Source organism: Serinus canaria, chromosome 2, assembly GCF_022539315.1.
Source record: "Serinus canaria isolate serCan28SL12 chromosome 2, serCan2020, whole genome shotgun sequence".
NCBI classification, from domain to species: domain Eukaryota; kingdom Metazoa; phylum Chordata; class Aves; order Passeriformes; family Fringillidae; genus Serinus; species Serinus canaria.
This window is the reverse complement of record NC_066315.1, coordinates 835,344-861,740: the sequence shown is the minus strand read 5'-3', so window position 1 is coordinate 861,740 and position 26,397 is coordinate 835,344. Positions and strand designations below refer to the sequence as shown.

General features: G+C 53.4%; 1 protein-coding gene across 10 annotated transcripts in view; it reads left to right on the top strand.

The window, feature by feature from the left end:
* Positions 1 to 26,397, top strand: part of MAP4 (microtubule associated protein 4) — a 147,376-nt gene that overhangs the window by 26,366 nt on the left and 94,613 nt on the right. For all 10 annotated transcript variants that reach the window (XM_050971736.1, XM_050971733.1, XM_050971735.1 and 7 more), the window contains exons 2-3: positions 3,598 to 3,649; positions 21,719 to 21,969. In XM_050971736.1, the coding sequence (XP_050827693.1) occupies positions 21,729 to 21,969 (241 nt within the window). In that variant the 5' untranslated portion in view covers positions 3,598 to 3,649; positions 21,719 to 21,728. The remainder of the gene's footprint in view (positions 1 to 3,597; positions 3,650 to 21,718; positions 21,970 to 26,397) is intronic.

Here is a 26,397-nt window from a genome sequence, read left to right as displayed (position 1 = left end):
ATATGATTTTGGAACTGGCTGGGATAAGCAGTGTGTTAGAGATGGGCTGTGCCTGCTGAGCCCTGGGTGGGAGCTGGGGTAGTCAGTGTGCTAAGGGGATGCAGGGGTGCAGTTTTTCTGGGAGGGGAATCTCTGAAGCTGGAATGCTCTGTACTAACAGGATGGGGAGCAGAGGAGCTGAGGAACAAGAACTGCTGGTGCAGGGTGTGGAACTGGATCTTAGAGGGAGCATTCTGCAGGCCAGGCAGTGCCTGTTCCCTGATAGTGCAGGCAGGGCCCTGGGCAGTGCCATTCCTGGGATCCCTGCTCTGCCTTGTGCTGCTTCTCCTGGGCAGCCCTGGGGAAACAGTGCTGGGGAGAGGAAGGAAGGAAGTTGGGAGCTTGGGGTCACAGTGCAGGGACAGCTGTCCCTGCTCCTTAGAACAGTTCTCAGAGGTGTTTCTCCAAACTGCAGAGCAGTCCTGGTTAGCCATGGCCACAGGAGCTGGGCTTTGCTGGATATATGGCTTTTCTCCAAACTGCAGAGCAGTCCTGGTTAGCCATGGCCACAGGAGCTGGGCTTTGCTGGATATATGGCTTTTCTCCAAACTGCAGAGCAGTCCTGGTTAGTCATGGCCACAGGAGCTGGGCTTTGCTGGATATATGGCTTTTCTCCAAACTGCAGAGCAGTCCTGGTTAGCCATGGCCACAGGAGCTGGGCTTTGCTGGATATATGGCTTTTCTCCAAACTGCAGAGCAGTCCTGGTTAGTCATGGCCACAGGAGCTGGGGTTTGCTGGATATATGGCTTTTCTCCAAACTGCAGAGCAGTCCTGGTTAGTCATGGCCACAGGAGCTGGGCTTTGCTGGATATATGGCTCTTCTCCAAACTGCAGAGCAGTCCTGGTTAGTCATGGCCACAGGAGCTGGGGTTTGCTGGATATATGGCTTTTCTCCAAACTGCAGAGCAGTCCTGGTTAGCCATGGCCACAGGAGCTGGGCTTTGCTGGATATATGGCTTTTCTCCAAACTGCAGAGCAGTCCTGGTTAGTCATGGCCACAGGAACTGGGCTTTGCTGGATATATGGCTTTTCTCCAAACTGCAGAGCAGTCCTGGTTAGCCATGGCCACAGCAGCTGGGGTTTGCTGGATATATGGCTTTTCTCCAAACTGCAGAGCAGTCCTGGTTAGCCATGGCCACAGCAGCTGGGGTTTGCTGGATATATGGCTCTTCTCCAAACTGCAGAGCAGTCCTGGTTAGCCATGGCCACAGGAGCTGGGCTTTGCTGGATATATGGCTTTTCTCCAAACTGCAGAGCAGTCCTGGTTAGTCATGGCCACAGGAACTGGGCTTTGCTGGATATATGGCTTTTCTCCTGTTCAGCAAGGCTTCTGGAACAGCCAGAGTCTTCCTCAATGTATCATGGGAGGGGATGGGGTAGAGTCTCTCAGATTATTTTAAGACCCAACACATAAGAAATCTTTGCAGCCACATCTTCAATTTCAGCAAATCTGTTGGTTTTTAGATATTTAACACCTCTGCTTGTCAGTGAGAACACCCTCTAACTTAAAGAGCATCAGTTTTACAATGGGGGCAGCTAAGGCCCCCACAGTGCAGGAATTCTGCCCTTCAGGGGTTATTTAGATAGCAGCCAGAGGTGCAGCTTTACCAAAGGAAAGGTTGGTTTGCCCAGACCAAGGAGCTGTGGTGGATTTTATCTCACAGTTACCAGGCTGCCCCAGCACTGCCCCATCTGAACTGGAGCAGCACTAAAAAAGGAGCTCCTGCTTCTCATTTTCTGCAATTCTGCCCGAAAAGAGAGGTCTCTGGGTTGTTTTTCTTAACAAATAAGGTAAAGTTTTGGTGGTTTCAGTGCAGAGAGATTGGAATCTCCTGTGTGAGAGTGGATCTCAGCAAGAGCAGTGGGCTGGAGGCCAGGGGAGCAGCCAGAGGGGCTGGGGGTGCTCTCCAGTGGAAGGAGCTGGAGAGAAGGACCCTGGTGTCCCAGTTTGTCACAGGGGGCTCACCTGCCAAGGAGGATGTGGAGACAGGAGGTGTGGTGCTGGTTTGTGGTGTGTGTCAGCAGTGTCCCTCCGGGGAAGGCACCTCCTCCTTTCCTTGATTAATGGGATCACTCCCCTCCCCAGCCCTTCTGGAGGGAGCAGGACTCTTCTGGAAGGCTTTTCTCACTCCTGAGTGCTTCTCTGAGGCTAAAATGACACTTTGCACTGGGCTGTTGCCTCCTTTAGCTAAAAGCTCTGGCATTTCACTTCCTTGGAACATTAAATGTCCATCTGTGGGGAGAGGAGCATGGATTGGTGTTTGTGTGACTGCTGGGCAGGTGCTGAGGTGATATTTTCCTGGGAGATTGGCTTGATGACTTGCAGTGGTGGAGAACAAGTTGGACATTTATTTCTCCACGGGGATTGACATACTTTAACACTGTGGCTCAGTTTATCTTCTCTTCTGCAAGGGGGCTGGAAGGAGTAATACTGGGATAGACATTTTTTTAACAGCTGTGTTTGCTTCACAATTAAGAAACATTATCAACAGAATATAAAATATTGGGTAGAAAAATTTGGAGCAGGACAGCCAGGTGAGGAGATGGTTCCTGGTAAATCTGGTGGGATTTGCACTGGAATCACAGCAAAAGCAGGAAAAGAGCTGGAGCAGATCAGGGTGGGCTCGTGACTGGGATGTGGCTGTCACAGGTGGCTGGGCAGGTGTGACAGGGACTGCCAGGGGCCCTGTGAGCTCTTAAGCCATTCATTGAGCACCTGAAATGCTGCTTAGGGCAGGGATGTCCTGATCAGCCTGGATTAATTCAGCTTTAATGCTGTGTTTGGAGAAACCTATTAAGGTGTGCAACGAGGGAGAAGTGGCTCCTGGAGTTTTCATGGAATATCCTGAACAGCTGAGCAGGCATTGATGGGAAATAGCAATCACAGGAGTGTGGGGTGACCTCTGGATGTCACCCAGGGCAGGGTCCCCTGGGCTGTGCCAGGTGGGTTTGGGATGTCTCCAGAGAGGAGACTCCAGCCCCCCTGGGCAGCTGCTCCAGGGCTCTGCCCCTCCATGGACAGAGGCTGTTCCTGTGCTGGGCTGGAGCTGCTGGGCTTTGGTTTGTGGCCACTGCTCCTTGTGCTGTCCCTGAGCAGAGTCTGGCACCTTCTCCTGGCACACAGCTGGGAGATTTGTGTGCATTGATGGGATCCCTGGGAGCCCTCCCTCCTCCAGGCTGAGCAGGCCCAGCTCCTGCAGTCCCTGCTCACCAGAGATGCCCCAGAGCCCTGAACATCCCTGTGGCCCCTGCTGGACCCTCTCCTGCAGCTCCTTGGGCTGGGGAGCCCAGAGCTGGCCAGGACACCCCAGCTGTGCCTGAGCAGGGCTGAGTGGAGGTCCAGGATCCCTTCCCTCACTCCTGACCCAGCAAGAGGAGATCTTGCTCCTGCTGAGGAGGGAACACCAAGAAAAGCTGCCTGGATCACTGGAGGGGGCTGCAGCAAACCCTCCCAGGCCTCAGTTAATTCTGAGGAGCAGCACTCGTGTCCCAGCATCCCTGACTCCTGCCTTCCCAGGGCTCTGTGCTCACCCAGCTCCCTCTGCTTTGTCTTGCAGATCAGCAGCTCCTGAGGACTGAAGAACCTGCCCAGGGAACACCTGCTCTGAGGTAGGAACTGATTTTCTGCTGACCCAGCAGTAGAAAGGAGCTGTTTCATTCAGAACAGGGTTTGTACAGCTGTGTGTGCACACAGAGCAGCTGTGCTGGGAACTGCAGCCCCAGGCAGAGATGTGAGATGGGAGCTCTGCCCCTGGGAGCTGGTGTGGAGCAGACATGGCTGGAATGCTCTCACTCCCATTCTGGTCTGGTAAACCTTCTAATGACTGCTCCTGCTACATCTGCCAGTTCAAACCCTTCCAGACAGAGTCACAGAAAGGTTTGGGCTGGAAGGGACCTCAAAGCCCATCCAGTGCAACCCTGCCATGGCAGGGACACTTCCACTGTCCCAGGCTGCTCCAGCCTGGCCTTGGGCACTGCCAGGGATCCAGGGGCAGCCACAGCTGCTCTGGGAATTCCATCCCAGCCAGGAATTCCCAATTCTCAATCTCACATCCATCCCTGCCCTCTGGCAGTGGGAGCCGTTCCCTGTGTCCTGTCCCTCCATCCCTTGTCCCCAGTCCCTCTCCAGCTCTCCTGGAGCCGCTCCAGGCCCTGGCAGGGCTCTGAGCTCTCCCTGGAGCCTTCTCCTCTCCAGGGAAACATTCCCAGCTCTCCCAGCCTGGCTCCAGAGCAGAGGGGCTCCAGCCTTTCAGGTATTCATTGAAGTTTCAGACATTGTTGTGGCTCTGTTTGGGATAACAGGGCTGCTGTGGAGCTCCAGGCTTTTACTTTCTGGCCACTTTCTTTTCTGCTTCAGAGGCCTCACATCTTGTTTAACTTGGTCATCCAAATCTTCTTTTTATCACAGTAAGAGGACTACAAAAGATTAAAATGGGTAAACTAGGCTAAGAAAAACAAGTCTGATTTGATGTGTTGGGAATTGGGAGCAGCAGATCATGCAAGTTTTTTATCCTAGCTGTCCTTTGGGGGAGGCACAGCACAGCTCCAGTTCTGGAATCTGCCTTCAGCTCTGCAGTGGGAATATCTGAGGTGCAGGTGCTCACCTGATGTGCTTTGGGGGAGGAATTACAATTTATTCCTGATTTTTGTGTGGACTGAGAGACCCAGGTGTTTTCTGCAGAGCAGTTTGGGATTGTTCTCAAATGCTGGTTATAACTTGTAGTCCAGAGAGGAATATCTGCTGTTTTCTCCCCTGTTTGAGCCATCCCTCTGCCTTTTCCTGAGCTGGTTCCCCCCAGTGCCCCTTGGCTCTCAGGAGTGCAGAGGGGTCACAGGGACAGAGCTTCAACACCTTGATTTACCATCACCAGCTCTGTCACTGTCATCTCCTGGAACTGCTTGCAGGTCACAGGAGCCTCACAGGTCTCCTAAAACTCAGTTATGGCATAAAATTATTCCTCTGGTGCCTTTTTTTTTCAGTGTCCTTAACTGTCAGATGCAGAGATAACACTGGAGGTGCAGAGCCCTTCATTTTCAGTGGGGCTGATGCTCCTGGTCATGGTGGGACTGGAAGAGGCTCCTGTGTCCCAGTTCCTGAGGGGGCTGGGAGGGTCTCCCAGTGCTGCAGGGGCTGTGCCCAGGCTCCCTGGCCACTCCTGCTGTCACTCCCAGGGCTGTGGCCACCAGCCAAACCATCTTAAGCTGTTGTCTCAAAGCCACTTGAGGAGAAGCCAGGGAAGGTGGCTTATCTCCCCTGGGTGGGCTGGAGGGGGGGCCATGCCCAGAGCTTGTCCCCACGTGCTTGTCCCCGTGGCCTGAGTGGACCTGCAGGGGTCACAGGGTGTCACCTCCTCAGGAGGAGCCGGACAGGGAAGGTGACAGAGGAATGGCAGAGCTTGGTGTTCTCCTCCCTGCACCTGCCAGTCTTGAGGGGGTTTTATTTTTCCTCTTTTCTGCCTCTCTTGGCTTGGCCCAGTGTGCTGTGAAGCTTTGCCAGGCTCCTGGGATGTCTGCACTGGGTTTGGACTTCATGGAATACCTGCAGTTGGAAGAGACCCTTCGGGATGATGGAGTCCAGTGTCCTGCTGCTCACAGGAGCTCCTGGGACAGTGAGAGTGCTCTGCAGGCAGCCCTGGAGCTCTGGCAGCTCGTGCTGTGCCTCCCAGCCTGTCCAGGAGGAGACTTTGCCATCAGGATCCTCTCCCTGCATTTCTCCATTGTGCAGAGGGGAGTTGTGGCAGGATTGCCTGGAGCAGCCCCAGGCACCCATGGCTCCACTGCCCTGTCCAGGGCTCCAGGCTGCCCTGAGCAGCTCAAGTGCCTCCTGCAGTGATTTATCTGGGAATGTTCAAGCCAGGCTCACGGAGTGTGAGGATGAGGAGCAGCAGCTTCCTCCCCCACATCCTGGGGAGAGCAGGCCCGAGGGAGGAGCTGGGCTGCTCCTGCTGCATGGGCCTGCCTGAGGATACCTTGGGTTCTTTTCAAACCTCTGATCTCAGACAGTCCCTCAGGAGTCCCCCAGTTCCTCCTGCTCACTCCACTGGGAGCTCTTCCAGCCAAGCCCAGGGCAGTGTTTGGTCATGGTGGTGGCACCTGGATCTTCTCTTGGTTCTTGTGCTGGTTCCACCTGTACCCGTGGGGAGGAGACACTTGTGCAAACGTTACCTGCTGGATAAACTTGTGTTGTGTAATGGCTCTAACTGGGGAGAAGCCCCCCCAAACCCACATCTTTAGGGTCAGTTTTATGGGGTGGCAGGCCCTGGCACAGGGTGCCCAGAGCAGCTGGGGCTGCCCCTGGATCCCTGGCAGTGCCCAAGGCCAGGCTGGGCAGGGCTGGGAGCAGCCTGGGGCAGTGGGAGGTGTCCCTGCCGTGGCAGAGGTGGCACTGGGTGGACTTTAAGGTCCCTCCCAACCCAAACCATTCAGGGATTTGAGGATTCTGAGTCACTTTACCACTCAAGGTTTTACTTTCCTAAAGTGATGTGGGAAACACCCTGCACTAAAATCAAAAGGATGGGGTTTTTTACAGTTCCACACTGCATAGTTATTTATTTATTCCCCTCTTTTCCCCTTTTGGAAGGGAGTGCTGTGTCCAGGGGCACCTCAGTGTGGCCCTTGACACTGCAGCCACACCTGGGATAAGAAAATGAATAATTCTGTAAGGAAACCACCACACCATGCCTGATAACGCTGCAGGGACACCTGGAATGTCTTTATTGCTCTTTCTTTCATGAAATCTCAGCTTTTGTTTTCTAAGCAGAGCCTTGTTTTCCAGGCACCCTTGAATGTGTTTGTTATCAGGAGCACGGAAATGTAAATACAATGGTGCTTGGGCTGCAGCAGCTCCTCCCTTCCTCCCCCTGCCTTCCTGCATGCACTTGGGAAGGGGGGAGCTGTTCTTCTGCATGAATTCATTCAGAAAGGACTGTTCTTGCCCCTGCTGCCACCTCATCACATTTCAGAGGCAGACAATTCTCTCCTTGAGACTGAGAGCTCACACAGGGCCTCGTGCTGTGGCTCCTCTTGGCATTTCCCCAAGCTCCTGCCTACCAGCACATCCCATTTTTAACTAGATAAGCCACACAGACACTGTTCTGCTTGAACTGAGACTGCATTCTTCTCCTTGCAACATCTGAGCTCATTTCCTAGAAGAAAAACTACAAAACCTGGAGCCTTCACCAACCTGAGTCTCAGAGCCTTAAGTCTGGAGCTGCTTCTGAGAGCTTTGCCCAAGTGAGGTTGTGCTGGGTGTGCTTGGTCACTGGGAGCTAATGTTGGTTGATCTCTCAGTCAGCAGGAATTTGTCATTAGAACCAGGTCAGGACAGCAGAAAGGCTCCAGTGTAGAATTTGTTCTTTGCCTCAGCCAGGAGGAGTTGGGCTCAGCTGTTGGATGTGAGCAGGCACTTGGCCTCACTCTGTGCCTGGCATCTGCTTTTTTTACTGACTCTGGCAGGAACAACTTCCTGGGCACTTATTTCTCCTCAGTCACCAGTCCTTTCTGGCCTAAGGTGCCTCAGCCAGTGTGGGATGTGTCTGTAGCACCTGGGGCTGTCCCTGCTCCCTGCCCAGAGCTCAGTGCTGCTGCTCTGGCCCTGGGCCAGCTGTGGGGCTGAAGCAGCTCAAGAAAAATCCCCGGGATCCTCTCTAAGAATAAACATCACATGAGAGCAGGAGTGTCCCCCTGCCTGGGAGAATCAAGTGTCCTGCTGGGAGGCAGTAACAGCAGCAGCCTAGGGGCTGGGCTGCCATCCCCCTTGTTGCCATCTCATTGCAGGGGGTCCATGCTGCTGTCTCCTTATCACAGAGCTTCCACACCTGCTTGGTGTTTCTGGTGGGCAGCTCCTCAGAGCACTGACTCTTTCCTCTTCACAAAGCAGCCACCTGGCTCCAGCTCCCTTCCCAACACCACCCCACTCTTCCATAGCACTCTTCTGCTTGTTGGGTACAGCTGAGCCTGGTCAAGTCAGGCCTGCTCCTAACCTTTGATCATTGGCCTGGCTGCAGCTCCTCAGGGCTGAGATTACTTTCTACACTATCTTTATTTTCTTATATTCTGTCTCCCTGCCCCCCTGGCTGCAGGGAGGAGCTGCAGGGCCCCAGGAGGGGCTGGCCTGCACCTGCAGCTCTCCTGGCTGTGAGCAGGACAGAGCCTGCTGGGTTCACCCATCAGCAGCCTCGGGGTCCCTTTGGAAGGAGGTGGGGATGCCCCTGCTGAGCTGTGTGAGCTCCCCTGGCTGAGATGCTGCTGGATGTGCCCCTGAGCACGTTCTCAGGCACTTCCCTGGAGCTGAGCTTTGTCCTGCCCTGGGCAGCACAGGAGGAGCTGCAGGGCTGCTGGAGGAGGGTGCTGCTGCTGCCTCTGGCTCCTGCTCTGGGGCTGAGCTAACTCCCATTCCCAGGAGTTCCCTGGCTGGGGGAGGAGGTTCCTCTCTCTGCACCAGTGCTGGAGCTGTGAACTGTCCTTCAGAGCAGCCTGAGTTCTCCCCTGGGAGGTTTGGGGTGACTCACTGCACCTTCCCTGCCTCACTTACCCTTCTGCCTGTCCTTGGGGCTGCACCACCACCACCAGGAGTGCCCCTCTCCCTCCATCACAGGTTTTGCCTCCCAGCCTTCCAACAAATCCTTCCTGAGCTCTTGTAGCCAAAGGTTCAGCTCTGCTTGCAGAGGGGCCCAGGTGTGATCAGGGCTTTTAAAGCCAAAGGCTCCTACCTTGGTTTAAAAGGATTTCAGAGTTTTGCCTTTCTCACTTGTGTGTAGGCACAAATATCCCTGCTTAGAAGTAATTCCTATTACTGTGGAATGTGCTTAATGTCCATTACATCAGTTGTGGAGCTGCCCCAAGATGAACACAATCCATGCATGGAACTGCCAGAGATGGTGCAAAAAGGCCTTTTTTGAACATGTTCTAGTGGCACACCAGTGGGTGGGATATCCCAAACAGGATACCCTGTCCTCAGCAGGGTAAGAACAGGGATATCCCAGAGCTGGGCTGAACAGAGTCAGGAACAGGGATATCCCAGAGCTGGACTGAGCAGAGTCAGGGACAGGGATATCCCAGAGCTGGACTGAGCAGAGTCAGGGACAGGGATATCCCAGAGCTGGGCTGAACAGAGTCAGGAACAGGGATATCCCAGAGCTGGGCTTAGCAGAGTCAGGGACAGGCTCCACAGCTTGGAGCCTTCCAGGTGCATTCTGCTCCCACCCTAAATATGCTTAGGGATTTTAATTCTCCATTAACTTCTGAGCCACCTGAGTGTTCTCCACAGAAAAGGAGGGAATTTGGTTCCTGGCCTGGAAATCCCCCTGGATGGAGTGGGGAGGTCCTTGTGTGTGGTCCCTGGGCATGTCCCCATGGAGCAGGAGCAGGTCCCTGGGCATGTCCCATGGGGCAGGAGCAGGTCCCTGGGCATGTCCCCAGGGAGCAGGAGCAGGTCCCCAGTGTGGTCACAGAGCCAGGCACTAGCAGAGCATTTGCTCTGCCCTGTCAGAGCCTCCCCACAGCTTTCCATGGTTTCCAAAGGGCAGCCCTTGCCCTCTGCTCCATTCCCAGTGTGTCTGCTCCATTCCCAGGTTCTCTGGGGCTTTTCTGGGGGTTTGCAAAGCCACTCTCCACAGAGGTGCTGCTGAGCCCCTGCAGTCCCTCACTTGCTGTAGCCAAGGTCTTGCAGAATTTGCAAATAGCTAAAACTCATTTCTTGGTATAGAAATGCTTTGGTTCATTTTTCCAAAGCTTTTTTTACCTTCCAGTAGTGTTTAAAGCTTTAAAATATTGTTTTCTCCTGACAAATCCCCTTGAAAGAGCATTGCCAGGTTTGCTGTTCCACTCCTCTGGAACACCAAGCTGGTGCTGAGTTGCCATGAATGAAAATAATTCTGCACTCAACTTTCTCATGTGGAAGCTTCCAGTCCTGTGTCCTGATGGGCAGGTTCTGGTGCTCTGTAATTAAGCTGTCAGGAGAAGGGCTTATTTTAATTAAAAGTGAAGCAGCTGCTCTGGTACAGTCACTGACACAACCAGAATTGTTCTGTGCAGGGAAAGGAGTGGAGCCTGTGTGGAGTGGCTGGAAGCAGAGATGGGGTCCAGCCTGTGCCTGATCCCCAGAATTAATTGAGAATTCATCCTCTCTGCCCTTGCTTTCCCTCCTACACTCAGATATGTGAATACACCTATTTATATATTAACATATATACAGAAGGCCAAACTGGGAGTTGATGAAGGCACTGAGGGCCTGCACTGTGGTACTCAAACTGTAATTAGGTCAGTCTAAACCTCTGAATTTTTTTCTCACAGCATGACTTGAACTCATTCTCATCTCTGGGTTTGTCCTTCCAGTGTTGGTGCTGTACAGAAATGAACACCCAAATTCTCACCTGAGAAAACTCCATTTTCCTGGGAGAAATGTGTGTAAGGCAGAGGTGGAATTGGATGAATTCAGAGGGGCTGAGGTGAACTTTGGTGGAATTTCTCCTTTTTGTGTTCCCAGCTGTGGTGCCCAGGCTGTGGCAGTGAGGTGTGCTGCAGGAGGAGGTGAAGATGAGAACCCTTGGGTGATGCCCTGTGCCAGGGATGTGCCACCCTTGCCTCTGTGCCAGGGGCAGGATCTCTGTGGGCACAGCCAGGCTGCCCCTGTGCCGAGGGTCTGCCCTGGGGGGGAGGTGGGATCCAGCTCCTCCCTGGCCAGTGCTATTAAAGGAAAGCAGCTGACAGAGCAGCTGCTGGGGCTGGGGCTCAGCCCAGCATCCTGCAGAGAAAGGGCTTTGCAAACAGCCCTTCCCTCCCCTGCCCCCACTGCTCCTTCCCTGTGCCAGGAGGAGGCAGCAGCCTCTTCCCCCATGATTGATGAAACTCTCCTTTTTTGGTGCTGCCTCTCTGGGGGAGCAGCACACGAAATCCCCTCTGCTGCAGGGCTCTGGGGCTGCCTTCTTACAGCTGCTCACTTGGGACCTAAAGCCTCCAGGTCTGGGCACAAGGTGGGCAGACTCTCCTTTTTCCTTAGATAAATATTTGACTTTTGGAGTCCTTTTTAGGGCTCTTGCTTCAGTGCTGGTTGGTCTGTGCAGAGCTGGGCTCCTGAAAGTCCCTCTCAGTTATTATCTATGAACTCATCTTCCATGTGGCTGTTCTGAAGGCCAGCCAAGAGCATTAATCCCCACCTTCCAGAGTCCCTAATCCCTGCTGGGGCTCAGAGGAAAGTTATTCTTGTCCTCCCAGTGAAGCTGCTCTGGCACAGCACCTCTCTCTGTAACTCAAGGCAAGTTTATTAATGTGACTTTTTATCAGCTTGGAAAGGGTACAGCTCAGGATGGAGCAATCCAGCTTGGCCAGTCCTGCCCCATCCTGCTGAGGGCTGCATGGCTCTGAGATGGCCCAGAGGGAGGGAATCTGCACTGTGCTCTCATCTCAGCCATGACTACCCATAGCAAAGGGCTCTTGGCACAGATCTGTGGGGATGGCTGCAGCTGAAGGGGACTCAGGGCTCCAGGTGCCTGCTGGGGAGATTCTCTGCAGTTGTATCACTCTTCTCTGCTCAGCCTGACATTCCTAGAGCCTCCCAGCTCTGGTTTTCATCCAGTTGTGGCTGTGCTGGCCTCCAGCCCTCTCCTCTGCCACCATCCCTCCTTCCCCAAGGCTGCTCTGGCTCCAGGAATGCTCTGGGTGCTCCAGGGGGGCTCCTTCAGGTTCTGCTTCCAGGGGCTCGGACAGGGGGGCAGCTGGAGCAGTTCTGCCTTGCTGCTGTCACTGTGGTGGCTTTGGGCAGCCCTCATGGTCACTGTGGTGTCACTGGAGGGTTTGGGAGGTGCCTCAGGGCCCTGGCTGGGGCTCAGCTGCCTCTCTGGTGCTGCCTTCCCCAGGGAAGTTGCAAAAGCCCCTCAGGCTTTGGGACAAGTGCAGAGCTATTGCAGTGGCATTCCCAGGAATGTGGCAGGGCTGCTCTCCTGGGTGTCTGGAGTTTTCTGTCTGAGTTCTTGGGCAGAGTGTGGCTCCCCAAAGCCTGAGAGCAGCAGGAGTTGCTGTGGAGTGCCCTGATAACCCAGGCTGGCTCTGCAATCTCCTCCCCCTGGGCAGAGGGGAGGCTGAAACAGCCAGGAGGGAACTGATGGAAACCCTGCAGCTGAGAGTCTGGGAGGGGACTTTGCAGAGCTCCCAGTGCAGCTGAACTGAGATCTCACAGGGCATCTGAGCCATGGAAATGCTGAGCTCCAGAGGCCTGCCTGGGAGCTGCTGGCCCTGGCACAGCTGCCCAGAGCAGCCTGGCACAGGGGAGGGTGTCCCTGCCATGGCAGCAGGGGTGGCACTGGAGGATCTCTTAAGATCCCTCCAAGCCAAACCATCCTCTGACAGCATCCAGGTGCCTGCACCCAGGTGTGTGTGTGTGTGTGTGTTCAGCCATGCTCAAATAGGAATTCTCCCTGGCTCTTGGATATTCCTTCTGCCTTGATCTTTGACAGAGATCTGGCTCCAGCTAATTACTTTTATTTTGCATAAGTGCAGAATGTAAACTTCATTTCTGAACTGCTTTTACTGAGTTGAAAATAATGTTAATCAGGACATGTAATATTCATGCTGCCCACCCCTGGAATTCCTCGAAGTCCTGGTGTTTATTTCTCTGTTCCCTTTCCTCTGCTGACAGCAGCCCTGGCCACAGTGATCCCTTTGTGTGGAGACCTGGAACCTTCCATCGCACCTGGCAATGATGGCAGCAGTCCTCTCCAGGCAGCTGTGCTGGGAGAGAGGAAACTGGTGTAGGTGAAAGGGAGACAGTACAAAGCAGCACACTCCATTTCCAGAAGGCTTCAAAGCCTTTTTATTACAGCATGCATGCTTTTTATACATTCTTACAAAACTTCCAAAAGTGAGATTTCACTTCACTCATTGGTCAGGAGAGACAAACAAAGTGCTCATTGGGACAGGCAGTTGCAGGTTTCTCTTATTTATGCTTTTCTTTCTTGCTTTTTATGTCAACGACCTTGGGAGGAAATTCTTTCAGGGGTAAACATGGATCCTGTCTGGGGCAAACGTGGATCCTGTCTGGGGCAAACGTGGATCCTGTCTGGGGTAAACATGGATCCTGTCTGGGGTAAACATGGATCCTGTCTGGGGCAAACGTGGATCCTGTCTGGGGTAAACATGGATCCTGTCTGGGGTAAACGTGGATCCTGTCTGGGGTAAACGTGGATCCTCTCTGGGGTAATCATGGATCCTCTCTGGGGTAAACAAGGATCCTGTCTGGGGTAAACAAGGATCCTCTCTGGGGTAAACATGGATCCTTTCTGGGGTAAACATGGATCCTGTCTGGGGTAAATAAGAGAGGATCCATGTTTGGATCCTCTCTGGCCCACAGCAGTCAGTGTAAAACCCCTTCCACAGGAATGTTCAGTGCAGTGTGCAGGGGTTCCTCTCTGGAATCCTGGCTCTGTGGGGCTGTGCTGCAGCTCTTTGGAGGGAGTGCTCTGTGGGATGCACTGGCACCAGGATGGAAGGGGCAGAGGCTGTGGCTGCTGTCAGGTTTTGGCCCGTGCCAGGATCACCAGTGAGGTGTGGGGTGAGATCCATTGCTGTGTGCAGTCACAGCCAAGGTCAGGGCTGGAGTGCCCCAGGTGCCTGAAGGAGCACACACTGTGAAATGTGTTCTGGGGGGGCACAGGCTGTGTTTGAGCAGTGCAGAGCCTGGAGCTCCCCTGGAAGAGCTCCCTGCAGAGCTGAGAGGCTCCTGGAGCATCCAGTGATCCATGGATAAGGCTGGATGCCCTGGAAGCACCCTCCTGGAGCAGCCCTGTCACCCTGGGCTTGTTCCAGCTCTAAGTGTGCATTGTCCTGTGGGGTTTGGGGTTGCCATAGCTCCTACAGCACTCCTGCAGCCCCAGTGCAGTTCTTAGGGTGCTGGGAGCTGTTCCTCCTGCAGTGCCTGGACTGTGTGACATTGCTGGGATGCACTCTGCAGTTGCACAGAATCTTTCCCAGAGTCACACACTCCAACCTTTGACTGACACCCCCAGATCAGCCAAAGCACAGCTGAACTCAAGTGGCCTTGAGCCACCCTGCTGGCTGTGGCCTCCCCTGGGTGCCCTTCTGGTCCTGCACTTTCCCTAAGGTCCCTGTACTTTAAAGAAAAAAATGTTCCCTTTTTTTTTAGTTGAATCAGATGCAGATAATTTCAGGATGAATGAATATCCACATTTCAAAAGAGCAGGTGGGAACTGCTTGAGCAAAGCTGGGAAGTGCTGCTCTGGCAGCCTTCAGCAATGGCTTTGGAGCTGACAGTGAGTAGGAGCTCCACATCCAGAGAGAGGAGCTTGTTTTACAACCTGCCCTTGGCTGGAGTGGGATTTCTGCCTGGTTATCCTTGGAGACTTCATCATTCCATGAAATTGAAGCTCTCCAAGCCACGAGTGGCTGCGAGGCAGGCAGAAAATAGAAAGTTTCCTCAAATCTCCAGAAATGGAGAGAATCTTTTGAACATTCCCAGCGAGGCAGGGATGCTGGAGCTGTCTGCTGCCAGGCTCTGCTCATTCATGAGCCTTCTGAATAATTGATGGTGGGGAGGCACAGCTCCATGGCTTTAGCAGTGCTTTCCTCAGGGAGATGGAGCTGATGAGAGTGTTTCTGATCATGGAGCAGAAATCATCATTAAGGACTGGGATGCAGCAAATTGGGTTTATTTGAAGTACCAATAACAGCAAAACCAATGCTTGAAACAGAGAAATGGCTCCAGATCCCTTAGGAATGAAACCCTACAGTTGATGGACAGCCTTGAGGAGCCTCAGATTTCCCTGTGGTGGAAGACCCAGGTGGGAGAGGGTGTTCCTGACCTGAGAGGTGGAAGGAGGGAGATGCCAGGCGTGGAGGAGGAAGTGGCTGGAGCAGACAGTGAGAGGGGGAAGCACTCAGGGCTGGAGTTCTGCCTCAGCTTTGGGATCATGCTGAGACTTCATTAAACCCATCTGAAGTGAGAACTTTAAAACTTCCTGTTTATTGTCTGCTGTGTGGCCATAAAGGGATTGTGGAAGAGCCTGAGATCTGTGTGAAGCCTTCAGAGCTGTTTCATGGTTACATCCTGGAATCCCAGACTGCTTTGGGTTGGAAAGGACCTCAAGGATCATCCAGTGCCACCCCTGCCATGGCAGGGACACCTCCCACTGTCCCAGGGTGCTCCAAGCCCTGTCCAGCCTGGACCTGGGCACTGCCAGGGATCCAGGGGCAGCCCCAGCTGCTCTGGGAATTCCATCCCAGCCCCTCCCCACCCTCCCAGCCAGGAATTCCCAATTCCCAATCTCCCATCCATCCTTGCCCTCTGGCAGTGGGAGCCATTCCCTGGGTCCTGTCCCTCCATCCTTGTCCCCAGTCCCTCTCCAGCTCTCCTGGAGCCCCTTCAGGTCCTGGAAGGGAATATCTGGGTTTCCTGATTGGAAATAGCTGTGTTGTCCTTGTGTTCCCTTGTGGAGGCAATAGCAGGAACTGTTCTCCCTTTCCTTGTGCATTTCTGGCTTTTCTGTAGCAGCCTGGAGGCTCTGGGGCTGACTGAATTTATTCTGAGAAATTAAAGTGAGCCAGGAGGCTCAGGGAGTTTGTGCTGAGAAGGGGAACAACTCTACAAGGCTTTGTTTGTTTTAGGAGTCCAAGCTAAAAATCATCAAATGCCCCAAACCTGCTCTCTTTGTCCCCAAACCTGCTCTCTTTGTCCCCAAACCTGCCTCCTCTGGTCCTGCCCTGTCTCTTGTCTCTCACACAGGAGGGCAGCAGTCCTTTTAGCCTGTAAATAATAGCTGGAAAATCCCTTGCAGTATTTCTGGATGGTCTGAAGGAGAAGGTGGCTCTGTGACTCTCCCTGAAATCCTCATTTGCTGGCAGTCCAAACGTGCAATATTTGATGTGCTGCCTCCCTGTCTGCCCTCCCTGGAGCTCTGAGGAAGCTGCCAGCTCACTCTGGTCTCAGCAACTCCTCCCAGCTGAAGTTTGGTTTGATTTTGCTGTGGAAATAGCTGGAATCTCCTAAGTAATACTGGTTTGATGATGCCATTGGCTGCTTGGGCTGGTCCAGCAGGTCTGGAGATCCCAAAAACTGGAGACCTTCCCTCTGCCATGGGTGGTACCTGCACGTCCTCCTTGAGGAGCTGATGCCTGAATGGATTCTGGAATCCAGGTCACCCTTTCTGAGGCTGGTTTTTCCAGCACTTGAGCAGAGTGTGATTTCAAGTGTTGGGAGGATTTTATCAAAGATCTCTCAGCCTCCATCTCTGCCCCTAAGAAGCTTCTGGTGATCTGTGGGATTTCCTGTGACTCCAGAAACAGCCACAAAGCAGAGCTCTTGCTGGGTTTCACTTTAAACCAGTAAATAAGTGAATCCCATTGGTTTAGGCTGTGCCAGAAGATGAGAAATGCACAGATTGGGTCACAGAATTTTGTGCCCAGCCAGGGAATGTGAGGAATGTCAGCAGCCCAGGCGGTCGCTGTGTCCCCTCCCCTGGGAGGATGGATGCAGAAATCCTTCCATGGATTCCAGGGCTCTGCAAGGAGGATGACTCTGCAGATCTCTGCTCTCCTGTTTCCTCAGCAGCCACGGCTGAGTGCTCCCAACACTCCCAGCTAAGAAAAGCAACCTGACTTACCCAGGAGAAATGGGAATTATGACCAAGCTGTCCCTGTTCCTCCCAGCCAGGCATTTAATTTGGGATGGAGTTAGGAGCTAATTTTAAAGGAGCAAGTGGATCTGATGGAATAATGGATGTGTGGACATCAGGGTCTGCTTTAAACCGTTCCTTCCCTGCTCCTGCTGGATGGGAGCAGGTTTCTGTTCCCTCCCTGGCAGGAAGGAGCTGGGCCAGGGGCTGGGTGCAGCCTGTTGGGAGCAGGATGGAGCCATGGAGGGGCCTGGCAGGGCTCTGGGGCTGGAGTGCTGTGTCACTGTCACTGCAGGGCTGTCACTGAGGCCTCAGGTTTTTGCTTTTATATTTTCAGATTCTGTGCTGCTTCAGTGTGTGGGTCTGGGCTTCACATCAGGGCATGGTGAGAGCAGGGAGACAAAACAATTCCTGCTCCAGCTGGGCACCAAGGACAAATGAGCCAAATCTCAGGCCAGGAGCACAAACCCCGTGGGCTGGAGAGAGAAAAACAAGCAGGGTGGGAGTGCCTGGGCTAAAGCTGGGCTGGGACAATGAACTGCAAGGTGGGAATGGAGCAGAGCTGATCCCAGGGAGAGACCCCGGGAGCGCTGGTGCATTTTGGGGCCATTTTGGGTCATCTTGGGTGCAGCCCTGGCTGGGCTCTGCTGCTGCCCAAGGTGCATCCATGGAGGAGATCCTTGGAATCAATCCCTGCTCTATTCCTTAGCTCTGCCCAGCCTCTGCTCTAGGCCAGCCTGCACAAGGCATCACCAGGTCCCTGGGTAAGCTCCTGTGGGAGAACCAGACCCAGCATTCCCTGTGCCAGGTGTGCCAGGCATGCCAGGCAGTGTCCCACACTGAGTGTCCTTGTGTTGGGACACTTGACAGGCTTGCAGGTTTGGGTTTTGGGGCAGCATCCCTGTGCCAGCTCTCCTCTTTCTCTGTCTTCTGACAAGAACACAGAATCTGGGTCAGACTGATCATAACTTGAAATTCCAAGCCTGTGCGTGCCTGGAGGCAGGAACACAACAGAGCAGGCAGGGAAGCTGCAAAATGGAAGCACAAAGTTGAGGAAAGAAATTCTGCTCTTCCCTGGGTGGGAAGCTGGAGGCTGTGGCTCATGCAGGCTTTGGTTTGCCTCCTTTCCCAGAGGGTGGTGAGTGGGGTGGTGGCTCTGGGAAGGGGTTCCAGGGGGGCACTTGAAGTAAAGCTGGGTGAGGAAGCTGCTGAAGAGAAGTTCTCGACACCCTGAGAAGTTTTTGATGCTCCAGCAGTGCCCAAGGCCAGGCTGGACAGGGCTGGCAGCAGCCTGGGACAGTGGGAGGTGTCCCTGCCCATGGCAGGGGGGGCACTGGGTGGGGTTTGAGGTCCTTCCAACCCAAACCAGTCTGGGACACTTCCAGGGATGGGACAGCTGGGACTAAAATCCAGTGAAGAGTTGGAACTCTTTGGAACAAGGCATCAGGATGGAGGGTAAGGGGTTAAAATAACCCTGCTGAGTTGTTCAGCTTAGCTGAGGAGAGATGGGTTTTATTTACCCCAGCAAACAGGTTACTCACTGAGTAGGTACACAGAGATTCTGAGCTGGAGAAGAGCAGATGGAGCAAACCCTGAGTGTAACAGATCAGCTGTGCCTGGAACAGAAGAGATCTAAACAACCCCCTAAAAATAGTGTAAAAATAATGTGTGAGTTCAGGGAACAGGATGGATTTGCTCTGGGGTGGTTTGAAGGTTTCCTGGAATGTGTGGCTGCAGGAAACCCCTTCTCCTTGCCCTGTCACCGTGGCAGGGCTGGTCCTGCTCCCTCCACACCTTTCCTTGGAGCAAACTCCTCCCTTTGCTGTTGGCAGGGAGGGCTGGGCTGTCCTTGGAGGCTGTTCTGGGCACAAAGCTGGAGTCAGGTCGGTGTCACCCACGGCTGCTCCACTCCCCCTGCTGATTTAACAGCCACGGGGACCTGGGCAGCTCGAGAATTACTCACAATCCCTGAATCCCTGAGGCTGGAAAAGCCCTCCCAGCCCCCTGAGTCCCAGCTGTGCCCACCTTGTCCCCAGCCCAGAGCACTCAGTGCCACCTCCAGGGGTTCCTGGGACACCTCCAGGGATGGGCACTCCCAACCTCCCTGGGCAGTTCAGAGCCTGACCCCTCTTTCCATGAGGAATTTCCATCAGTGGAAACCTCTGCCTTCAGAACTCTCTGCCACTCCTCAGTTGTTCTCTTCCATCCCAAGGTTAATGCCTGAATTCCTCTTCCCTGGGCTCTGTTGGTGTCTGATTTCCAGAGCTGTGGGGGCAGGGCAGTGAGGTGCATCTTGCTGGGGATCCTTTCATGCTTCCCAGCCAGCTCTGTCTGTAGGGTGGAAATGGGCTGGGGAGCATCTGTCTCTCTAAGCTGCTCAACACATGAATATGCTCCAGGATTTGCTCTCTACCCTTGGGCACAATCCCTGCAATATCCTCATCTTCCTCTTGCCTTAGACAGGCCCTGGGAATCTGGGGGTTGGGCTGCTGTAACAGCAGAGAGGGAAAAGGAGGAATTCCCAGGGGTTGTGGCTGTCCTTGGAGCCCACCTGGGCTGAGGAGGGATCCCTGCAGTCTGTGCCAGGTGCTCCTGCCTGTCTGGGACACCAGTGCTCTATTGAAAAGGGCTTTTCTTAGGTACACTGGTTTATTTTTATACATCCTTTCTACACCCTGGGTAGCTGAACATGGGCAAGGAAATGTCCTGCTGATAAGGCTGCATAGCCTCATGATTGTTTTTCCCCAGAAAGTAGATCACTCCAGTGTCCTAGTTCCTGTGCAGACCTGAGCTAGCAGCACTGGCAGTGCCACAAGCCCCACAAGTGCCACATATTTTATGGCAGCTCTTCCATGGAGTGCAGCCAGCTCCACATCCAGAAACAGGCACAGGACAGGGGGGAGCAGCTTCCAGCTGGGCCAGGGGAGGTTCAGGTTGGATATTGGGAAAATTCCTTCTCCAAAAAAGCTCTCCAGCCCTGGCACTGCTGCCCAAGGCAGTGCTGGAGTCCCCAGTGGTGAAGGGATTTAAAATCCCTGTGGATGTGGCACTTGGGGACATGGTCAGTGGTGGCCCTGGCAGTGCTGGGGGAATGGCTGGGCTGGATGGACTCAGGGGACTTTTCCAGCCTCAGTCTCTCTGTGCTCATGATGCAGCTTGTTGGGAAAATGTAAATATTGTCTTTCCTTCTGATGCTAAATGACATTTTCAGAAGATGATGATTAAATGTTCATCACTGCACATTGGGGCTCAGTGACCCAAAGCCATCAGTTCACTTGTGAGTTGGAAGCAGAGCAGGATGTGCCTGAAGAATTGGCTCTGTCTGAGCCCCATTTGTTCCTTGAAGGAGACTGGTCAGTGCAGGGATTAAACTTCTGGATGTGCCTTCCCTGGCTGGTGCTCCCTACAGGGTGATACAGGGTGATGCAGCCACTTGTGTGCCCATCTGGATGATGGTTTATCTTAAAATAGTCAGGAACTCTGAAAGAAACCTTTTTTATAAGCCTTTTTCTTTTTTTTTTTTTTTTTTTTACTGACCATAATTCATTCAACTGTGACCCTGCACTGGGGGTGAAGAGCTCCAAACTTTTCACCTCTGGATTTCCAAGCTGTGACTTGGGGCCTTTATCTAAACCACCAAGAACTGCACTTGCTGCCTGAAGTGTGGTCTGCCTGCAAGCCTGACCTTTCATTGTTCCAAGAATGAAAAAGAAGAGCTTGGACTGAATTATTTTCCATAATAGACTTGCCTGGAAGGACAGAAACCCCAGTGTCAGTGGGACCCCATTGTTCCCAAGGAATGTCAGGCTGGAGCCTGTAGGTATGTGCTGGCCCTGCAGTGCTGACACAGAATTTCCTGGAGTTCAAGGAGTAGGAGCCTTTGTTTTTTGGGAACAAGAGGATCTGTGTTCTGCCACCCCATGGAAGGCAGCAGGCCTGGGCTGCTGCACAGTGGCCACTGGGGTCACCCCTCCTGACCCAGCACAACAAGTGTCCCTTGTGCTCCTGTGGCTGCAGCTCCTGCTTTCCCTAAGAAGGGGCTGGAGCTGGGCTGGGAGAGCTGGGAATGTTCTCCTGGACAAGGGGAGATCCATGGGGAGCTCAGAGCCCCTTCAGGATCTCCAGGAAAGGGACTGGGGACAAAGCCTTGCTGTGCATCCCAGCAGCTTTTGTTGGCTCTTGTTCCCAAGGATGACCTCCAAAGGCTGAGAAGTGAAAAAGTAAAGAACTGCTGGTGGGTGTGTGCTGTGCCAACCTGAAGGCTGCAGATGAGTCAGTTCAGGTGCATTTTTTCAGCTTGGTGCCAGGAATAAATTGAACCCAGAGATGTAAATCAGGGAGGGATAACTGGTGATTACTTCTCTGTTTCCAGTTCATAGCTGGGGACATAATGCCTACGTGTGCACTTTGCTGTAGTTTTTTCATGTCAACATTATTAAAACGTCACTTTCCCTCCCAAATCCCAGGGCTGGAGGGGGTTTGCTGGGATTAGCAAGGTTTGCTGAGGACATGGATGTGCTGCAGGACCCTCTGGGAGGGATCAGGAGCAGCACAGAAGTATACATCAGAGATTATGTAAAATCCTAATCTCCATAGGGGAGGCTGGGTGGAGTCAAGGCCAGCACTAAATTCCCTTGCGTCATCTGTGCTGCTCAGGGGTGTCATTAACTCCAGATCTGGGGTGTCATTAACTCAACTCCAGATCTGGGGCAGGCCAGTGGCACACCATGGCCACCCTGGCCACGTGCTGGCTGGTACTTTCTACCTTTTTTAGTCAAGGTTCTGATAAAAGACCCCATGAAATGTCACAGCCACGAGCTAAACCCGCTTTAGATGATCCCAGTTTATTTCTGATCCACTGGGGGGGTTTAGGAACATCTGGGAGTTCCTGAGCACTGCCCACAGGTTTGGTGTACAGGCACAGGGGACATGGGGGGTTTAGGAACATCTGGGAGTTCCTGAGCACTGCACACAGGTTTGGTGTACAGGCACAGGGGATGTGCAGTGGGCAGAGATGTCTGATGGAAGTCTCTCTGTCCCCCTGGCTGCGTTGCAGGTGCTCAGGCATGGCTGACCTGGACCACTCCCTGAGCCTGGCCGATGCTCTGACGGAGCCGCCCCCTGACGTGGAGGAGGAGGTGAAGAGAGACTTCATTGCCACGCTGGAGGCTGAGAAGTTTGATGACGTGGTGGGGGAGACTGTGGACAAGACAGACTACGTGCCCCTGCTGGATGATGAGGACCAGGCCAGGCCTGGCAGCCAGGAGCCCAAAAGCAAAGGCCACGTGGATGGAATAGCCGTGGAACGTAAGTGTCCCGAGGGTCCCCAAAACTGCCACTGGCACAGCTGGAACATCTGGGCTCGCTGTGACACTGCTGGGACAGCACCTGCTCTGCTGCTGGCCTCAGGCTTATTGCAAAAGCCAAGACTGAGGTCAAGCCCTGTTTGTTGCTTTTTACCCTTTAGCCTGTGGAACAGCCCCTCCCTGCTGGCTTTACACCCCTGTTGGGGTTGGGTGCTTTTGGGGCTCTCAGAGGAAGCACTGACCAAACTCTGTGGTGCCATGCTCCACAAACATGTCCCAAAGCAGCAGAGCTGTGCAAGGTGCCACCACTCTGGGGGATGGCAGAGCCAAGCAGGAAAGGTGGGTGATGAAGTGGAAGATGGGACTGTTCATCATCTCCCAAACCATGGATCCCATGGTTCTGACCCAAGGCTTTGTTTACTTGGATTTCTTTGGCTGTGCTGGTTGAGTGCATGGTACCAAAACATGCTGCTGCCTCTGCTGCTGCTGCTGCTGAGCACTCTCCAGCCCAGCTGATATTTAGAATCATGGAATCATTAAGGTTGGAAAAGATCTTGGAGATCATCAAACCCAGCAGCTCCCCCAGCACTGCCAAGGCCACCAGTGACCCATGTCCCCAAGTGCCACGTCCACATGGATGTCACATCCCTCCAGCAGTGGGGACTCCACCATGCCCTGGGCAGCTGGGCCAGGGCTGGAGAGCCTTTCCAGAAGGAACATTCCCAATATCCAACCTGAACCTGCCCCTGAGGCTGTTCCCTCTCTCCTGTCCCTGTTCCCTGGAGCACATCCCGATCCCCCGGCTGTCCCCTCCTGGCAGGAGCTGTGCAGAGCCACAAGGGCCCCCTGAGCCTCCTTTGCTCCAGGCTGAGCCCCTGCCCAGCTCCCTCAGGATTCTCCATTCCCTTCCCAGCTCCATTCCCTTCCCTTCAGCTCCTCAGGGTTTGTCCTGGACCTTGGGACCCCAGAACAGCCCCAGGAGTTTGAGGTGGAACATCACCAATTCATTTGTGCTAAGAGATTTATCATAGACTCTAGAGGAAAAGAAGATTTTTAAACAGATGCTTCCCTGTGTGAAAGGAAAAAGTGTGAGATTTGGGGTCATGCAATGGGTTTCTTTCCCAGTGAACAATTTAAATTATTGCTCCTTTGCTTGTGTGCTGTTCCCTCCCTGCCCAAGTGGGAATTGTCCCTGGGACCTGCAGTGCCCTGATGATTTTATTTGTTTTGTGGCCTTGATCTGTGCTGTGTACAAGAGGAAAACCTTTGGTAACCTGATGACTTCCTTCAGAAGATTTCTTTTTTTCTTTAATGCTGCTGCTCATCAGTGCTGAGGAAGGTGGGATGTGATTGCTCAGAATGAACAGAACCTCCAGGACCACAGCATGGGGAATTCTGCTCTGCTCAAGTCATTTGTTTGCTTTGATTAGAAGTGCATTGGGTGCCTTGTAATACAGAAAATGGAACCTTGAATTTGCCATGCTGACCCAGTTATTAAATGGCACCAAAGGAGCAGGAGGGGTGGGAATGGTCAAAGGGATTATTATAAAACTTGGGATTTGGGCAGTTCAGGTGTGTGTTATTTATTTAATTTCTATTTTAGCCCTGCAGAAGCAGAGAAACACAAGGACTTGTTAACACCTTGTGTACCTTTGAGGGTATTTTAAAGCAATCCTTTGTTGTAGAAGCTGCAGATTCTAAACCATCTCAGCACTGGGGTTTCTCAGTGCTAAACTCATTTCACTCTGTTGGTGTAAAATCCAAGGCCCTTTAGTGTGTCCTGCCAGCTGTGAATCCCTGGGCATTGCTGTTGATACCCTGGGGTTTGGCTGTCTGGTTTTTAGGGCATCACTGTCCCAGCTCATTATTCCAGTGACTCCAGACCAGGGCTGGGGGTAACGAGGCCTTTTGGCTTTGCTCAGTAATTAAAACTCTGTGAGAGAAAGGCTGGGTCCTGTGGGCACAGCTCAGGCACAAATACTGGGGGAAGAAGCACAATTTCAGGAGGAATTCCTTCATGGAAAGGGTTATTAAATGTTGGCAGGAGCTGCCCAGGGGGTTTGGGGTGCCCATGCCTGGAGGTGTCCCAGGAACACCTGGAGGTGGCACTCAGAGCTCTGGGCTGGGACAGGGTGGGCATTGGGCACAGCTGGGACTCAGGGGGCTGGGAGGGCTTTTCCAGCCTCAGGGATTCAGGAACTCTGGGGTCTCCTGCCTTTTCCAGCCCCTCCTCTCCCTTCTCTGCACACCCCATCTGGGGCTGCTTGAGCAGAACTCATTTCCCTCCTCCATGGCAAGGGGAGGATGCAGTTTCTTATTCCTCCTTTGGAGATTGGTTTTCCCCTTTTTTGGGAGAGCTGGAGAGCAGTCAGGAGCATGATCTAAATCTTTGGCAAGATGCAAAGAGACCCTGGTGAGGAGGTGGAGAAGTTGAGTGGAGCTGTTCAGCTTTCCCACCTCAGACCAGCAGGGAAGGACTGAAGCCTAAAGCAGGGTCAGGTGCCACAGGCCAGGCTCAGGGTTTGGTCCTGGAATGTCTTCATTTCCCTGACCTGTTTTTCCTGAAGTGCTGGGGATACCTGGAGGAGGAGCCCTGGCTGCTGAGAATTTTAGATTTTCTGTGTTGAAAGACACAGACCCCCAAGAGAACACTGCATTGACCTGGGGCTGTGGAGAAGCTTCCAGAATGGAATGACAGAACTGGGTTTGTGGGTGTGCAGTTGGGATAGAAGTGTGTGATATCCAGGGAAAAGCAGAGACCTGCTTATTCCATGAAAATTATTTATGATTTGTAACTGTTTAAAAGGATACTAAAGTGAAGGAGTTTCATTTATTGAGGCTCCAGAATAAATGGGTGAGATTTACAGGGTCCTGAGGGGCTCTTGGTGTTGCAGTTCCATGTTTGAGTGTGCCACCAAGTTTTTGGGGAATAGCAGAGAGAGCTCCATGTCCCTGGCTCCAGACAGCCTGGCTTTCCTGAGGGAGAGGAGCAGCCTGGCTCTCCAGCCTCCACTTGTTCATTTATTTATGTTGAAAGGCACAAATGTGTTCTGACATCACGGTCTGTGCTCCTGAGATTGTCTTTGCCCCGTCAGAAGAGGTTTAATCCTCCATCCTGTCAGGCTTTAGCTGCTCCAGCTCTGCTCCAGGGTTTTCTTTGACGTTTTTCCTAAACCCAGGAGCCAGATTAGGAGAGTTTGATGTTGAGCTGGGCCCCAGCCTGGGCTGGGTGAGTACAGAGGGTGGAGAAGAGCAGGGACCTGTGATGATCAGTCATTTGGTCACCTAAAAATCTGTCCTAGAACAAAGCTTTAATAATGTTAGCTCCTAAAATGCCAGGGAGGAATGGGTCTGCTCTTCCTCACACCTGGCTGGACATGGTAATGGGGCAAATTCTGGGATAATCCCCTTAGGACCTTGTGGGCCTTCCATAAGCAAGGGGTGTGTGCTTGCAGCTGGCTTTCCTTGGCCATTCCAAGGCTCTCAGGATCCTCTGGAGCTTCCAGGAAAGTCCTGGAGGCTGCAGCAGCAGCTTCGTTCAGGTGCTGATGTGGTGGGGTGAGGAAGGGAGCTCAGCTGGGAGCCTGTTCCAAGGGAAGGAAAACTCTGGGCTTTCATGATGTGCAGCAGAGCTCCTGGGGAGTGTTTGAGCTGAGCTGAGGAGCAGGATTGTCTCTGCAGTGCTGGTTCCTGGTGGGGAGCTGAGCAGAGCCCAAGGGGCAGCCTGTGCTCTGTGCTGGGACGTGGCCTCGTGCTCAGTCCCTGTGTTCTTGCACTGCTCCCAGGCTCCTTGGTGGGTTTTAACCCTGAGTTCAGGATGTTTTTGGAGGGGATTGGGCTGGAGTTGATTTCTCCCCTGGCTGTGTTTGGAGGTGGGGGTGAGAATGGTGTTGATGGCACCCGGGTGGTTTGGTTGTCCCTGAGCCCACTCTGGGTCAAGGAGTTTTTGGTTTGCCAGGCTCAGGCAGGGAGCAGGTGCCAGGAGGGTGGGAGGCATGGCCAGGAGAGCTGATCCCAGAGGGATATCCCACAGTACACAACACCCTGCCCAGTATGAACTGGGAGAGATGGCCAGGAGCTGCCAGTCACTGCTGGGGACAGGCTGGGCATTGCTCATGGCCTGGTGAGCCAGGGGATTGGGCACCACTGCTTCCTCTTGGGGTTTATCCACAGAATCAGGGAATTGCTGAGGTTGGAAAAGCCCTCAGAGACCATGGAGTCCAAGCATCCCCAGCACTGCCAAGGCCACCCTGACCATGTCCCCAAGTGCCACATCCACAGGGATTTTAAATCCCTGCAGGGATGGGGACTCCCCCCTGCCCTGGGCAGTTGTGCCAGGGCTGGAGAGCCCTTTCCAGGAAGGAATATTCCCAATTTCCACCCTGAGCCTGCCCTGGCCCAGCCTGAGGCCGTTCCCTCTCTCCTGTCC